This window comes from Schistocerca serialis, chromosome 11, assembly GCF_023864345.2.
Source record: "Schistocerca serialis cubense isolate TAMUIC-IGC-003099 chromosome 11, iqSchSeri2.2, whole genome shotgun sequence".
Lineage (NCBI taxonomy): Eukaryota > Metazoa > Arthropoda > Insecta > Orthoptera > Acrididae > Schistocerca > Schistocerca serialis.
Window position 1 is genome coordinate 203,373,163 of NC_064648.1, and position 18,367 is coordinate 203,391,529.

The 18,367-nt window shown below is 41.6% G+C and overlaps 1 protein-coding gene across 3 annotated transcripts in view; it reads left to right on the forward strand.

Moving 5' to 3' along the window:
* Positions 1–18,367, forward strand: part of LOC126426847 (ankyrin repeat and KH domain-containing protein 1-like) — a 43,998-nt gene extending 25,631 nt beyond the window's left edge. For 2 of the 3 annotated variants that reach the window (XM_050088866.1, XM_050088868.1), the window contains 2 exons: positions 6,827–6,976; positions 17,301–18,367. In XM_050088866.1, the coding sequence (XP_049944823.1) occupies positions 6,827–6,976; positions 17,301–17,979 (829 nt within the window). In that variant the 3' untranslated portion in view covers positions 17,980–18,367. The remainder of the gene's footprint in view (positions 1–6,826; positions 6,977–17,300) is intronic. The other variant, XM_050088867.1, reaches the window with a different exon arrangement.

Here is an 18,367-nt window from a genome sequence, read left to right on the forward strand (position 1 = left end):
CATCACCGTATTGAATTCCAGCATTACTGATGGAGGGTGCCTCAAACTTGTAAGTCATTTTCAGCCTGCTGTCCGAATGCTATTGATCACATAGTGTACATGACGAATAACGCGTGACGTGGAGGACTTTAGAACACGAGGAAGAGAATGACTAAATGCAGTTCGTAGAAACTCTACATCCCACAACTTTTTGATATTACGGTATGTTTCTGCACATTAAACGACGCGATGCAAATGCACAGCTACATCTGCCGCCATATTCTAGTGCGACTTTTACTTTTAAAAGTATACTATCAATTAATTTCTTATACGTTAAGCACCACTTGTAATCCAAGTCAAGATTTGAAGAGATCATGTTTATCCACTACATGTCCAGTTCCTCGTGGAGAAAAATACTTGCCGCACATAGCGGCTGCGCAGTTTGAGGCGCTAAGTCACGGAATGCATGGCCTCTCCCTCCGGAGGTTCGAGTCCTTCCCCAGGCATGGATGTGTGTATTGTTCTTAGCATAAGTTAGCTTAAGTTGTGTGTCAGTCTAGGGACAGATGATATCAGCAGTTTGGTCCCTTAGGAATTCACAAAAATTTGAATATTTGAAAAATACTTACAGCGGGCACCTATTTCTTGACAACAGCCGAATAGCACTCACTCAGGAACACCTGGAAGCTGAACTACTTCAGACAGATAACAATGGCTCTGAGCACTATGCGACTTAACTTCTGAGGTCATCAGTCGCCTAGAACTTAGAACTAATTAAACCTACCTAACCTAAGGACATCACACACATCCATGCCCGAGGCAGGATTCGAACCTGTGACCGTAGCGGTCGCTCGGCCTCAGACTGTAGCACCTAGAACCGCACGGCCACTCCGGCCAGCTCAGACAGATAACAGCTCATTAAAATTAAGCATTAGATGTTACATATCTACTTCAATTACACAAAAATCATTTCTAATATTGTAGGATATGTATATGTGATCGAAAGTATCCAGACACATGGCTGAAAATGATTTACAATTTCGTGGCGTCCTCCATCGGTAATGCTGGAATTCTGTATGGTGTTGGCCCACCCTTAGCCTTGATGACAGCTTCCACTCTCGCATGCATACCTTCACTCAGGTGCTGGAATGTTTCTTGGGGAATGGCAGCCCATTCTTCACGGAGTGCTGCACTGAGGAGAGGTATCAACATCGGTCGGTGAGGCCTGGCATGAAGTCGGCGTTCCAAAACATCCCAAAGATGTGCTATAGGATTTAGGTCAGGACCATGTGCAGGCCAGTCCATTACAATGATGTTATTGTCGAGTAACCACTCTGCCACAGGCTGTGCACTATGAACAGTTGCTCAATCATGTTGAAAGATGCTATCGCCAACCCCAAATTGCTCTTCAACAGTGGGAAGCAAGAAGGTGCTTAAAACATCAATGTAGGCCTGTGCTGATAGTGCCATGCAAAACAACAATGGGTGAAAGTCCCCTCCATGGAAAACACGACCACACCAACACAACCGCCTCCAAATTTTACTGTTGGCACTACACACGCAGGCAGATTACGTTCACCTGGTATTTGCCATACCCACACCCTTCCATCGGATCACCACATTGTGTACCATGATTCTTCACTCCACACAACGTTTTTCCACTGTTCAATCGTCCATTGTTTACGCTCCTTACACCAAGCGAGGCGTCGTTTGGCATTTACTGGCGTGATGTGATGAGCAGCCGCTCCACCATGAAATCCAAGTTTCCTCACCACCCACCTAACTGTCATAGAACTTCCAGTGGATCCTGATGCAGTTTGGAATTTCTGTGTGATGGTCTGGATAGATGTCTGCCTACTACACATTAAGACCTTCTTCAAGAGTCAGCAGTCTCTATCAGTCAACAGACGAGGTCGGCCTCTACGTTTTTGAGGTGTATGTATCTCTTCACGTTTCCACTTCACTACCACATGGGAAACAGTGGACCTAGGGATGCTTTGGAGTGTGGATGTGTGATACAAGTACAGATGTATGATACAAGTGACACCCAATCACCTGACCATGTACGAAGTCCGTGAGTTCCGCAGAGCACCCCATTCTGTTCTCTCACAATGTCTAATGACGGCTGAGGTCGCTGATATGCAGTACCTGGCAGTAGGTGGCAGCACAATACCGCTAATATGAAAAAAAGTATGATTTTACGGGTGTCCGGATACTTTTGATGACATTGTGTATATACTGGGTCTCAGTTTGTTTGTTTGAAAAGCGAGTAGCTAGCGGTGAGATGGAAATGACGTCTTGGCTGACATCAGTCTGGTCGAAATGGGCGTGATGGCGCGTTTTCAAGCAGCTTCTGTTGCGCGCAGACAAAGAGGTCACTTCTATTTTTTGTTGTGAGATGCGCCTCGCCCAGTGGCACCATTTACGTAAGCACCGGCCTCTTTGTCGTACAGTCACTGTAGCACGTTATTCCTGGCACATGTGCCGTTTCACGTTTTTCCCATCCAATCCCAAGACAGAATTGGTACCATTACACATGTTTTCTCACAGAATACAGATGTCACTGACCATTTTTTGGGCCATCAGTAGGGGCAGAAAGTGAGGTCGCACATTCTGCCAACCTCTCAAAACATCGAATCAGTGGTACCACACTGAGGTGACGAAAGTCTTGGGATATTTCCTAATACCATGTCAGAGATCTTTTAGCCCGTGGCACCGACTCAACAAGTCGTTAGAAGTCCCCTGCTGAAACACTGGGCCATCCTGCCTGTAGCTGTCCATAATTACAAAAGTGTTGAGGATTCAGGATATTGTGCACAAAGCGACATCTCGATTATGTCCAGTAAATTTTCGATACGATTCATGTCAGAGGATTGGGTTCACTAAATAAAATGCTCGAACTGTCCAGAATGGTCTTCAAACCAACTGTGAAGTGGTGATATGACGTTGTTTGGGAACATGAAATGGTTGAATGGTTACAAATGGTCGCAAGTAGCTAAACGTAACTACTGCCAGTCAATTGTAGGTTCAGGTTGGAACAGACGACCCAGTCCATTCCATGTAGGCACATCCCACAGCATTTTGGAGCCACCACCAGCTTGCACAGTGTCTTGCAGACAATCTGGGTCCATAGTTTCGTGGGGACCACGACACACTCAAACCGTACCATCAGAACTTATTAACTGGAATCAGGACTCATCTGAACAGGCCACAGTTTTCCATGTTTCTAGAGTCCAACTGATACGGTCACAAGCCCACAAGGCAATGTCGTGTTGTTATTAAAGGCACTCTAGTCGGACATCTGCTGCCATACCCCATTACCGCAAAATTTTAATCACTCTACAAACGAATACGTTCCTCGTGTGTACCCCATTATATGACACACCATTTATTGTCCATTAGCATTGACAACTCTACGCAAACACTATCGCTCGCATTCGTTAAGTGAAGCACGTCAGCCACTGCATTGTCTGCGATGAGTGGTAATGTCCGAATTGTGGTATCCATAACGGAGTGCCCCACGCATCTAGCTCAAACTACCTCTCGGTGTTCCAAGTCTGTTATTTCCAGTCGCGCACTCATAATCACATCAGAAACCTTTCCACATGTCCTACCCGAGTATAAGCGACAGCTCTGCCAGTGAACAACCCTTCTGTACATTGTGTGCGTGATACTGCCGCCGTCCGTACCTACACATATCGTTATGCCAAGACTTATCTCAGTGTACATTATTCTTTCCTATGTTTACTTCATATTCCTTTCTAGGTGGATTTATTGTGTGTTAGCCACCAGATGCTGTGTTGTTTGATTTCAGTAAGGCATTTGACATCGTCCCACATTGCCATTTAATGAAAAAAATACAAGCTAACGGAGTATTGGAGCGGACCTGTGATTGAATTCAAGACTTTCTTGCAGATAGAACTCAACACGTCGCTCTTAACGGAACTAAATCGACAAATGTAAAGCTAATATCTGGAGTGCCACAGGGAAGAGTGTTAGGACTGATGCTGTTTACAGTATATGTAAATGATCTAGTAGAAAGTGTCCGATGCTCTTTAAGGCTATTCACAGATGAAACAGTTGTTTATATCAAAGTAGCAACGCCAGAAGATACTAAGAAGTTGCAGAACGACCTGCAGAGAAATGATGAATGTTGCAGGTTCTGGCAGTTGACCCTGAACGTAAATATATGTAACATATTGCTCATACATAGGAAGAGACATCCACTACTGTACAGCTACACTATTGATTACAAACAGCTGGAGACAGTGTCTGCCGTAAAACATCTAGGTGTAACTATCCAGAGCGACCTTAAGTTGAATGATCATATAGAGAAGATAGTGGAAAAATCAGACACCAGACTCAGATTCATCGGAAGAATCTTAGGGAAATGAAACTCATCCGCGAAAGAAATGGCTTACAAGGCGCTTGTTAGCCTGATTCTTGAGTATTGTTCATCTATGTGGGATCCCTATCTGATAGGACTAATAGGAGAGACAGAAGATCTAACAAAGAGCGGCGCATTTCGTCACGGGGTAGTTTAGCTGACTACAGAGCGTTACAGAGATGCTAAACAATCTCCACTGGCAGACGTTACAAGAGAGGCGTCGTGCGTCATGGAGATATTTACTATTGAAATTTAGGGACAGCACATTTCAGGAGGAGTCTGACAACATATTACTTCCTCCCACATACATCTCGCGTATTGACCATGAGGAGAAAATTTGATAAATTATAGCCAATACAGAGGCTTACAGATAATCATTCTTCCCACGCACTATTCGCAAGTGGAACAGGGTTGGAGGGATCAGAGAGTGGTACCGAAAGTACCCTCCGTCACGCACCATTAGGTGGCTTGCGGAGAATGAGGTAGATGTTTACACAGAGTAACACAAAGAGATTTTTAGCACCTCTGTGTCCCATCTGTTCCTCTTTCAACCTGACTCCAGAAATGTGAGCTACAAACACAGATAATTGCAGCCCCACGCCATGTGCGACAATAAAGCAATGAGGTTGATGTGAAAAAAAAAATGTTGCTTACCGTTTTAGTCAAGTTTAGTGTTGTCTCCTTCAAAGCAGTTCCTATCTGATTGCACACACTTTTTCCAACGTTTCTGCCACTGATGGTAACATTTCTTGAACTCATCTTCTGTAATATCATCCAAAAACCTCGCCACACCTTTATGGACATCTTGTGCAGTTCGAAAATGGTGTCCCTTGACTGCTGTTTTGACTCTTGGAAATAGAGAAAAGTCGCATGGAGCGATATCTGGTGAATAAGGTGGCTGTGGTAGTACTGAAATTTGTTTTGAAGCTAAAAATTTCTGTACTGACAGAGCAGTCTCGGATGGCACGTTATTGTGATGCAGAAACCAATTATCTGCAATATTGGCACTGACACGAAGAACTCTTTTACAAAGTCTTTCTAAAATTTCTCTGTAGTAATATCGTTTAACTGTTCGTCCAGGAGGCACCCACTCTTTATGATCAATTCCTTTCGAATCAAAGAAGCACACAAGCATGCATTTTGCTTTTGACTTTGACATGCGAGCTTTTTTAGGTCTGGGTGATCTCTTTGAGCACCATTGCGAACTTTGGCGTTTTGTCACTGTATCGTACTGAAAAAAACCAAGTTTCATCACGATAACAAATCTGGACTGATTTCCGTTACCTCTAACAGATCGACTGCCACGTTTTTCCGTGTTTCTTGCTGTTGTGATGTGAGATTGAGTCACATGGCTCTGAGCACTATGGGACTTAACTTCTGAGGCCATCAGTCCCCTAGAACTTAGAACTACTTAAACCTAACTAACCTAAGGACATAACACACATCCATGCCCGAGGCAGGATTCGAACCTGCGACCGGAGCGGTCGCGCGGTTCCAAACTGTAGCGTCTAGAACCGCTCGTCCACTCAGGCTGGCCGGCGTTGTGAGATTTTTTGGGACCATTTTTGCACAAATCTTTCTCATACCAAGATCTTCAGTTATTATTCGACGAACCGTTTCTCGATTGATGTTCAGTCCTTCTGCAATATTTTCATTTTCATGGATAATCTTCGATCACATCGTACGAGTTCACGCACCCTGGCCAAGTTGACATCCGTCCACTGCGGTCTTCATCTACAACATTCGTTCTGCCTTCACCAAACATTTTATACCAACGAAAAACTTGAGCTCTTGACATAACCTCCTCTCCAAAAGCCTTCTGAAGCCTACCGTAAGTTGTCGTCGCGTTTTCACCCAGTTTAACACAAAAAGAAATGGCATACCGTTCCGTAATATTATGCGGTTCCATTTCTGTGACGAGAAACTCAAACACGTGTAAAATTTTTACAACAACTCACGACTGAGCAGCTGCATCGAAGTGCCACTTGGACTAGAAGCAGCTTATAGACCAAGGTCAAAGATATTGGGCCTACGCAAGACTGCAGAGTTGCCACATCTTGCAAGTAAAATCAATCTCATTACTTTATTGTCGCACCTCGTATGTTAAAAGGATATTGCCGTTTCAATTTCTGTGTGAGTTTCGTTGTTATGTATTCAAACTAAACTGTCCAATCCCTCCAGCATAACTATTGAAACTTGTATGTACCTTCCAGCTGTGCTTTATTACGTACAAACTGTTGTTTGGTCTGCTAAGCTACTGGTATGAGGGGCTCAGGAGACCGAAATTGTAAAATGATGTGGTCAACAGTAAGTCATTTGTGTAAGTATGCACATTACTGTTGTTGACTATGTGTGTTCTATTATCTGTGTGTAGACAGTCCCCCAGCAGTTACTGCCTGCAAAAAGCTGCCCTCTCGCCCACATGTGAATGCACTTTTTCACGTAGCTTCTCCCACACAGCACACCAGCCACTACAGACAGCTCAGTCGCCCCCACCACTAAGCTGCAGAGCAACCATGGTGACCACAGCCGGACTTCCGCCTCAGCTACCATGCCCACAGCTGCCAGCCCGACTCCCTCAACCGATAGCGCCGCCATCACTCTGCTGAGGTGAGTTTTGTCATGACATTCATAGAACAACTCATGTGGGTTTTGAACCAAGTGTTATGCCCAGAAAGACAGATGTCTTGTATTTTTTGAATGATATATACGCTGAAGAAACAAAGAAACTGGTACACCTGCCCAATATTATCGAGCACGCATAATTGCCACAACATGATGTGGCTTGGACTTGACTATGTCTGAAGTAGTGCTGGAAGGAACTGACATCATGAATCGCACAGGGCTGTGCATAAATCCGTAAGAGTATGAGGGGGTGGAGATCTCTTCTGAACAGCATGTTGCCAGCCATCCAAAATATGCTCAATTATATTCATGCCTGGGGATTTTGGTGGCCAGTGGAAGTGTTTAATTTATACTGAGTGTTCCTGGAGCCACTCTGTCGCAATTCTGGACATGTCGGGTGTCACATTGTCCTCCTGTAATTTCCCAAGTCCATCGGATGCACAGTGGGTGTGAAGGGATGCAGATGATCAGAAGTAAATGACACCTGTCAGAGCTGTATCTAGATGTATCAGCGGTCCCACGTCAACCCAACAGGACATGCCCCACACCATTACAGAGCCTCCACCAGCTTGAACAATTCCCTCCTGACATGCAGGGTCCATGGAGTCATAAGGTTGTCTCCATACCCTCACAAGTCCATCCACCTGATACAATTTTAAACAAGACTCATCTGATGAGGTAACACATTTACAGTCATCATAAGTCCAATGTCAGTGTTGACGGGCCCAGGCAATGCGTAAAGCTTTGTCGCGCAGTCATCAAGGTTACAGGAGTGGGTCTTAGGCTCCAAAAGCCCATATCAATGATGTTTCATTGAATAGTTCGCACATTGACATTTGTTGATGGCCCACCATTTAAATCTGCAGAAATATGCGGAACGGTTGCACATCTGTCACGTTGAATGATTCTCGTCAGTTGTTGTTGGTACCATTCTTGCAGGATCTTCTTCTAGGCCCAGAGATGTCGGAGATTTGACGTTTTACCAGATTCCTGATATTCACATTAAGCTCGTGAAATGGTCGTACGGGAAAATCCCCACTTCATCGCTACATCAGGGATGCTATGTCCCATCGCGTGTGCGCCGACTATAACACCACCTTCAAACCCTCTTAAATCTTGATAACCTGCCATTGTAGTAGCAGTAACAGATGTAACAAGTGCGCCAGACACTTGTTGCCCTACATAGGCATTGGCGACTGCAGCGCCATATTCTGCCTGCTTACATAATTCTGTATGTGAATAAAAATACCTGCACCAGTTTCTTTGGCGCTTCAGTGTAGTTACCAGGAAAATTTATTCCCTTCATAAAATTTGACATTCAAATAGGTGTGTGAATTACATTCAGATCAGAATGGGTATGATTTAATAAACGCTGATACATAGGAAATATGCTACAGGCTGTACTCATGTGGGTCCACTGCATCGTATATCTCATAAAAGGATGTTGAATGTTATGCTATGAGACCAAGATGTTGTTGTGTTCGATTATATAGTTTACTAAAATAGGCCAGTATTTATGTGGCTGCCATCTTCAAGTCATGTGTGGAAAGTACATAATTTGGTAGCGTATTTCAAATTTTGCAGTAGACAATACATCTTATTATTGAATTATGATTTGCTATGTACCTCAGGTGGCCTTTATATCTGCATGACATCAATGTATCACTCGCTGTTGCCAAACTATGGAAGTTTGCTCCTTCGATATTGATGGAGCTGTAGTGTGCGTTTAACTTTTCCTGGAGCAGTATAGAACTGTTCCAGCAAAGGTTTAACAGCTACAGTAGCTCCATCAACATCAAACAAGCAAGCTTATAATGTAGCATGACAGAAACTGTGACATCAACCTCTTATAGATATCAAGACCACCTGATGTACATAGCAAATCAGAATTCTATAATATGTTGTATTATCCATTCCAAAATTTGAAATTTTTAATCAAACTCCAAATTACACACTTGCCACAAATAACCTGACGATGGCACTCACACCAAAAGAAGACCATTGTAATAAACAATATAATCGAACACAGCAACATCTTGATCTCATAGGATATATATATATATATATATATATATATATATATATATATATATATATATATATATATATATATATATATATCTCTAAAAAGAAAGATGATGAAACTTACCAAACAAAAGCGCTGGCAGGTCGATAGACACACAAACAAACACAAACATACACACAAAATTCTAGCTTTCGCAACCAATGGTTGCCTCGTCAGGAAAGAGGGAAGGAGAAGGAAAGACAAAAGGATATGGGTTTTAAGGGAGAGGGTAAGGAGTCATTCCAATCCCGGGAGCGGAAAGACTTACCTTAGGGGGAAAAAAGGACAGGTATACACTCGCGCACACACACACACATATCCATCCACACATACACAGACACAAGCAGACATGTCTTTGACATTTGATGCAGGTAGTGACGGGTTAGACCAAAGTTGTTTTGGCTTCCCTGTCAAAATCAAATCAAAACGCCTCAGCATTGCATTATCGGTGACCACTGACTGTGGCGGCCCGAAAGTTCTAAAAATACTGGACTAAATTCTGGGTAATTGCTCAGGTCGTCGCACCTCTGATTGACAGCAATCACATAAATCTAGTACACACGAAAATGTATCTATTCCCCTTCTTAGACCTTGGTAACGGGCCAGCAAAATCGATATACATTTCGTGGGAAGCTTTCTTTGTGGGTTTAGATGCGAATTTACCAACCCTGTTATCCTGAGCTGGCTTGGTCATAGCACATACCTGACAGCTGGCTACCCTCCCATCCACTTTCGGTAACAAGGACTGTCGGATATTTTCCTGCGTCTTGTAGACACCTAAATGCCCTCCTACTGGGAATTCGTGAAAATATTTGAACAACAAAGGCACATAAATCTTTTGCTCTTGTCCCCATCATGGACGGCTAAATTACTTTCCGAATTCACACCCACGTCTCCATCTTTTTTTTTATACCATTCTTTAATCGCCACAATATAATCTTGTATTTCCTTCACCTGTTGTGCGTCAACACTGACCAAGTCGTTCAGGCTATCAATATAATGATCTAAGTGGGCCTATACTGACACTCTGCTACTATCCTGAATAATTTCTATGATTTCTATCAATGCATCACAAATGGCAGCAGGGAGAAACTTATCTCATCAGGTGTGGTAACTTTATGTACCATCTGACGATGGCTGTGCCGACATACTTGTTCAGTGAACTTCTGTACCGTACCCCATCACTCTAGCCCATGTCGCTTCAATTCGTAAAGTAATTCACCTCGCCTCTGACAAGCCGGATCCTTGACAACACCAGACATTGTGGAAAATACAAATTAATTAAAATCCACTACTTAACTTTAAGAATGCACTACTTACCAAAAATGTAATAGGAGGCTGGAAGTCAAGAGCACGACTCATCTAGCGTTAGCGGATCTGTACCTTTCATATACATGTATTTAAGAAAAACAGAGACAATCCAAAAATTAGTAAAAATTCAACTCACAATAGTCTCTGAAATCATTCATTAACAAAAGTTACCCATAATTTTAGAAGAAACACCAGTAAACTCATCTGCACTAAACAACAGACTTGCAGACATCAGGCTCTGATACAATACGCAAACGTAAATTAAGAAAATATTCCAATTATTAAGAATAAACTGGAATTTCATGAAAAATCGCCAGCTGGCGATAAGAAAATTTACTCAAAGCCCTCCTTGGCAACAACACATTGCAATAAAATGCCACCTGTAACAATTTTGAGTTAAGAACTTGCAGGGAGAATGTTGGAAGGTAGTCAATTCCACAAAAATCCACAAGGCCAGTTCCTTGGAAGCACGATAAGCATTATAAATGGTTTACTATGACATCGTGACCAGTGCCAATCTCCGATATCAGGAACACTTAGCATTCTCAGTGGAATTCTCTATCACCTTGGACATAATCACAACTTGAGCACATAATCCACAATATGTGTTCCAACATAGTTACTGTCAGACATGACCCTGGGTCGAATGTACAAATAAAACCCTCATATGGTATAGGCTGACAAAAAAAGTTTACTCACTGTGACAGATAATCATGGAAGACACAACATTTATTCTGAAATTATGTCAAGAATAGGAGCCTGAGAAGTATTTGCCACATTTGATGCATAAAAGTAATGTGAATCATGTGACGCATGAAGATGTGCATGTTAACAACCAGCCACAAGACGGTGCCACTGAAGAATAAGCATACAGATCAAAGTGGAGATCACTTTCTAAAAAAGATGGCAACCTGTCAATGATAGATGACACAGCAACATGTATATCCATAAATGGAGTGAGTAACGTTCAGTGGAGTGTGACCAGGAAATGGTTTAAATTGTGTAGCACATACTAAAATATAAAGTAGTAGAACCTTTACAGAGAAAGGAACATTATATAAAATAAAAACCTGTAGAGGAATAGAATCAGAAATATGACATGGGAAGGAAAGAACTTTTTAAGGTACATCAATGTAGAGTGTGAAAAAATGTTGCCGCAGACAACCACAGCAGTTTATCAACAACTGAAAAACGTGATAAATGTACAAGCAGAGGAAGAAGTAAAAGTGTTAGAGCAGAAAATAAAACAAAGTAGGACAATATGTGAAATACAAAGCTAAAAATTTGTCAGTAAAGACAAGACAACTGTTTAGAAATAGCATATAGGTATATAAATACGAAAAACGACGTACAAGGTAAAGAAAATGAAGATTTCCTTCTTTGATATGCAGTTGCCTGATGTGGGGACATATAAAAGAACTTGCATTAAAAAAAATCAGTGCCTAACTAAGGCTAAATACAATTAATGGTGTTGGAAAAAGAACTCCCTAGTTTTAAATATAAATTTAATGGGGAAATCAATGAAAAATTACATCAATAAGTAGATATCATGAAAGAGAATTCCATAAAGTTTTATCTAATGTTAGCAGGCTTCAACGTGGGATACGTTTGTTGCCCTACCCACGTCAAGACGATGTTCCACTTCTCGCCACGTATTGACCAACATTTCAGGTGTAACTCCCATCCGCCTTGACGATTCTTTCCAGTAAGTGATTGATGTCCCTGATCTTTTCACTGTACACAACATTTGTTATGTTGCTCCAAAAGAAAAGGTCCAGTGGGGTTAAGTCCGGGCTTCGTGGTACCCAAGGCATTGGGCCAGCCCTACCTATCCTATCCACCTTCCTGGATAGCGAGCACCAAGAGCCGCACACACACGGTTACTGTAATGAGGTGGGGCGCCATCTTCTTGGAAAAACACAAGCCCCTTTTCCGCCACAGTATAGTCCATTTGGGAAAGACGTGTTCTGTCAACATGTCACAGTGAACGCCTGGACTGAACTGAAGGAACAGAGGGGAAAATAGCAGTGGTGCCATCTTAAGATCAAACAGACCTGCCAACTGCAGGGGAGCCAAACTTGGAGAGTTGATGAATCAAACAGCACAAACTGGTGTATGTCTTTGTACAGATTCTAGGACACATTTAAACTAGGAAATTCTTTTTCAAACACACTGTACTTTAAACATAAACTGTACACGGTCATAAGTAAAATTACAAACTCTGAAAAACTGTCTTTTAGACCGTAGAATAATATACAATTTTTTACAGGAAGTAGAAACCAACAAAAACTAAATACTTGGTGATGACACAGTACATAATCTAAGCAACAAGAATGGGAAAACAATTCCATTTGGTGATGGAGTAAACTGCAAAACATCAGCATTACTTAAAAATCGAAAAGATGCAGTGGCATGGCCAAAGGACCTGTTGTTAGTGCATATTTTTTTGCGCCTGCACTCTCATTAGGGGAACATTTTAACTGTGTGTTCATAAAGTTGTGTAGAAGCCAAATTTTAATTTTATGAAAGAGGTAAATGCTTCAGACATCCACAATACTGCACCTCATTATACTTACACGACAGTCCATGACAAGAATAAATTCTGATGAGACCTTAATATGAAATGCAACATGTTGCAGTTATGGACATGCGACCCGCTAAAGACTGTATGTAAGCAGAAAAGAGACGAGTGGAAGATCTAGAAACGGTATGGGCCTCAAATGAGGAAATCTAATGATCTAACAGACTCTGACTAAGGGCAAATTCTGACTGCCTGGCGTCGGGGAAAAGGGCTCAACAGTTGATGTGCAACTGTTGTAAGCAGGCAATGAATGTCGTTGCCAGACTGTGAAAACAAGAGTAGGGGACGAGTATTGGTACCTATATTTCATGTCAGAGAACATGGATATCGGAGCCTTATCCATTCTGTAAATCAGCATAGGCGGCAGTTTGTGGCACATCTGACGATGGAGCTCAGTGCTGGTGTAGGCACAGCGATTTGAAGCACATTTTCGAGTACTCATTGATCGAACACAGGACTCTGTAACACACCACCCCTGAGAGTTCCCCATTGACCCAATGACGTCATCAGCTACAACTTGAGTGAGCACAACATCGAGATATTTATTTATTTATTTCATTAACAGTACAGATCAACCCACTGCCTTGAAATGTAAGGTAGGTCGGATGTTTATAAATGGAACAGCAAACACTTCTCATTATTACAATGTTATTGGTATACAGTTGTTAATGCTTTTTTAAATAATATAAAGAACATAATATATAGAAATCTCTCTAAGGTTACAGCGAATTGAGTGCTTAACAATTGTTAAAATGGTTCTATATAATTTGTCTCTGCCTAGTTGATGAGAATATAATTCGTACAATGCAAATGTAAAAAAAAAAAAGTTATACAGTGAGTATGGTGAAAATAATTTGCAATATGTAGAGGGAAGTGATGTACTCTATCTGGATGTGTAATAAAGCCTATGTAGCATGTTGGTTGGTAATGCCCTGTTTCTACCTATTTCTGGTGAAAAGGTCTCGGGAGAACCTCGAGCTATTCTCATCTGAAATGGTTTGTGCTTATGTATGTTTAATGTGTTTGTGTGTGTGGGTATATTTTATGTGATACTTTAGATACATACACCTGGTATTATATATATTAAATACTGTCTAGGCATTTGATACGTGGAACACATGAATTTTAGCTTTACATGATAAATACACTTATGTTTGTAAATTTGTTAATAGAAATAGAATGTAGCTCATAGCTACTTCATTGCATTATTCCTTAAATAACCTAATACATTACATTTTTTATCTATGCTTTACACAGAAAATCGAGATAGGACTGTGTTTCTATCATCGAGATAGAAACACAGATGTGTATCAATGTGAAGGTACTGCCTTCATAGATGAATGACGTTTCTTGTTGCTTCATGTCCATGGCCATGTCTGGATACACCATCATCCAGGTGAGTGGCTGCACACTTGTGCCACAGATGCAGGACTCTGGGAGAAGTATTATACTGTGAGTGGCATTCTTGTGGGTTTGCTTGGGTTCTGTAAACCCTAATCAGAGGTATCAAGGCAGCTGTGAACTATGTGAACATTACCGCACACCAGCTGCATGCTTGAATTCTTTGTGTGTCTCTTGATAGTGATTGCATCTTCCAGGAGGATAATTGTCCCTGTCACTACGACTGATGCATGCTGCAGTGATTTCAGGAAAATGGGAGTGATATTCTGTCCACCAGTTTCGGATAACTGTTAGTTTCACATGGGCATAATCATGGTATACAGATTAGTTGAGCACGATAGTGAACTCGAATTGATTCCTTGTCCACTGAATTCCGGTAACTGCCAGTCATAGGGCCAGAATCATGGTATACAGATTTGATGAGCATGATAGGAAACTCATGTCGATGACTTGGCCACGAAATTCGGCTGATCTGAGCACAATATAACACTCCCAGGACATTACCAGGTGGCATCTCCACTCCTCTAGACCATCATCCCATAATTTATGGGAATAGCGTAACGTGTGCATAGACATAAATGTGATTATCAAATTAGGAACTACCCACTGGTACAAAAAAGAAATCAAGGCAGAAGTGTGTTTCACCCCTCCTATACAAGTGTTTTGAGGGTTAAATGGTGACACACATGTGACACAGCAAACAAAGGATAGATCAAGAAAACCACAGAATGTCATTACATGGGTCTTCATGGCATGTGCCTAAAGTGATGTAACACAAAAAGCAACTTTGAGATGATTAACTGGAAAGAGTTTGTAATAATAAATGTAACACATCTAATATTTACAAGTTAGTGTGAGTGGGATAGAATTACACAAATATAACACTTCTAATGTTTACAAGTTAGTGTGTCTGGCATAGAATTATATAAATATAGCACATCTAATATTTACAAGTTAGTGTGTGTTGGATAGAATTACACTCAATATAAACCACAGGGTACGAATATTACACAGAGAATAAAAAGGAAATCGGGATCCACAAAAGAACAGTTAATGAGCAAGGACAGAATGCAACGCCAGACCAAGCATGAAATTAGTGAACATGCTTTAGGCGATCTACCACCCTATATGTGAATACTTATACCAAACAAGAAATTAGCGAGATAAATCGTCTTCAAAGACACAGCGGCCAGAATTGATAGTATACCTTTGCATTTACTGAATAGCTATTGATGGCAGTTAGCACAGAGTTTACCTGCACACATAATTAACTTTTGGCCAAACTAGTATTTCCTAGAGATCTTATTGACAATCTTGCAGTGTTCATGACAAAATACTAAACCAGATCATCACTGTACAACTGTAGATTGATAATATTTGCTGATTACAACTTCTGGCATGACTAGTAAATGTGAGATTAAAACTGCTTCTGAAAACGAATTAGTACCATAAAAACTCAGTATCACCATAGCTAGCAGCAAGACAGATTTATTGGCAGAATATACAGACATATTTCATATCTCACCTCAATTCTTAAATCACAGTCTACAACATTACAATAGACAAGGCATCCAGAATTAGTTGTACAGCTATATTACAACACCATTATCGATAACATGCATGATTCCCCAGGGATGTGTGTTGTCAGTAAGATTAAACGCAGTTGAACAATACATTAAAAGGACTCCAGGTTTTCAAAGTGGGGAACACTCTGTAGACGCCGGCAAAGACCCACTGTCTCCACCGAGGTCACTTCCAGGAAAGAACTGTGGGGGTGGAAACCACTTCCAGACTGTTAACCACTGTACAGTAGTGCAGTAATCATGTTTAATGTCTCACCATTAGATAGGAAAGATCAAGACACATTTGACACAGTTTTCAGAACACTAAGATTCATTTTTGTATATGCACTGTACAATTTTCAGTTGAAACAGCCACATTAGTACCTCCATATCCACATAACATTTACAGAAGATAGTAAGTACTTGATCGATGGATGGATATTGGAATTATCAGCTGTAATATGCCACTTGGCAGAAAAACAGAATGAATTTGTTCTTGATTATAATTACTCCACAAAGAATTCGTTATTTCTAGCTGCTGGGCATTTGCAACATGAATCTTCTTCTATCAGTATCGAGGTACTGTCCGTTAAGATCTTTGTAGGGAGTCTGTTACTTGCAAATAACGTGGTGTGTTGACTACAGGATATTCAGGGAACCAAGATTTAGTTGGAGCAGTATTTCCTATGGCAATCGAGACAGTTGCATGACACATTAATTTACTCTCATATGTGTGAGTGTGTATTGGTTATACATGCAAGGATGTTTATCGCTGCCAGTGTGCATGTAGTAATCAGCATATTTGTGTGTATAGCCCAGGAAATTTAGTTACCATCATTGCTGCTTAGACATACTAATTCTCTGTTTGATTAGGCTGTCAGTAAAGCTGCAAGTATGTGGACTGATGTTCTTATGCCATGACAGTAAAGTTTCTTTAAATATCTGGAGATGTGATTTGTTCTGTGTGTCCTATGTATAAGTGTGGGAAGGGATTGCTGCATTCGAAAGATCAGTATCAGCTGCATGAAGCAACTCTTTCATTGCAGAGCAATTAAGGCTTAACAAAAACATCCTGAGGTCAAAGCGGCTCACTGTCAGGATTCAGTGTGACAGTGTAACAAGTGAACATCCTGAAAGATAGAATGTAGCAATCCAAATTGGACAGTGGATGAACACCAATTGAGAGGATGGTACCATTGAAAATTTATACCTTCTCATACAGAGACTTTCGCATTGTTTTTTATTGGAGAGAACTGTGGATTATAGACTGATCAGTTGTCAATACACAGATGTGTGTTTAGAGCTGCCCTTAGTGTTGCTTCTGTGATAGTGTTCTTCATCAAGTTGTGTGTTTCCTGAAGAGTTTAAGAATTTATTTCTTTTGTGCAGGAGTATTTCTGGAGAGGAGAAGGGCCGGAGGCTGATACACGCAGCTAAGGAAGGGGCAGTGGAGGAGCTGCAGGCCCTGCTTAAGGCTGGAGCAGACGTGGAGGCGATGGATGGGAACATGGAGACCGCCTTGCACTGGGCAGCGAAGCAGGGCCACGTGGAGGTAGCGAGGCGTCTGTTGGAGGCTGGGGCAGAAGTGGAAGCCAGGAACGATAGGAAGAGCACGCCACTGCAAATGGCTGCAGAGAGAGGCCACGCAGCTATGGTGCAGTTACTCATAGCGTCTAATGCCGACGTCAATGCCAAGAATCAGTATGAGAGTACAGCAATGCACTATGCGGCAGAGCACGGCCATGCAGAAATTGTGAATACGTTGCTGGAGGCAAGGGCAGAAGTGGATGCCAGGAATGAGAAGCAGAGCACAGCTCTGCACATTTCTGCATGGAAAGGCCACACAGCTGTTGTGCGGCTGCTGTTGGCGTCTAAAGCCAACCCCAATGCCGTGAATAAATTTGGGATGACGCCGCTGCACTATGCGGCCCAGCAGGGCCACAGTGAGGTGGCGACACTGCTGCTCGAGGCAGGGGCTAACAGGGAGGCCAGAGATAATGATGGGAACACATCACTAGACCTCGCAAGGCTGAAAAAACTCCAGAAGTTGATAGATATGCTAAGATGAAGCTAGAAGTCCGTCAGATATATCTAGACCAAAACCAGATGAGTTTCATCAAGTGAATTTTGGTTCTTTTTAAAACAAAGAATACAAAAACATAATCTGACAGTTGTTCTTTGTACACAAATTAATATAGTGCTTACATCTAATCTACTAGCACCACAACAAAAACAATAATGAGAGATACCTACTAACTAATGTAAACACCAGGAAGCACGCTTCCTTTCGTGAAAATTCGGAAAAATCGAAACATGCCCCAGCTACTGATAAAGACCAGTTCTCTATATCTAAGTACTGAAAGATGCTTGATAGGAACATGTCTGGTGCATTGAGAAACTACTGTGAATTTACAAGAAATGTGTTCCCAATTGCAAATACAACCAGACTACAGCTA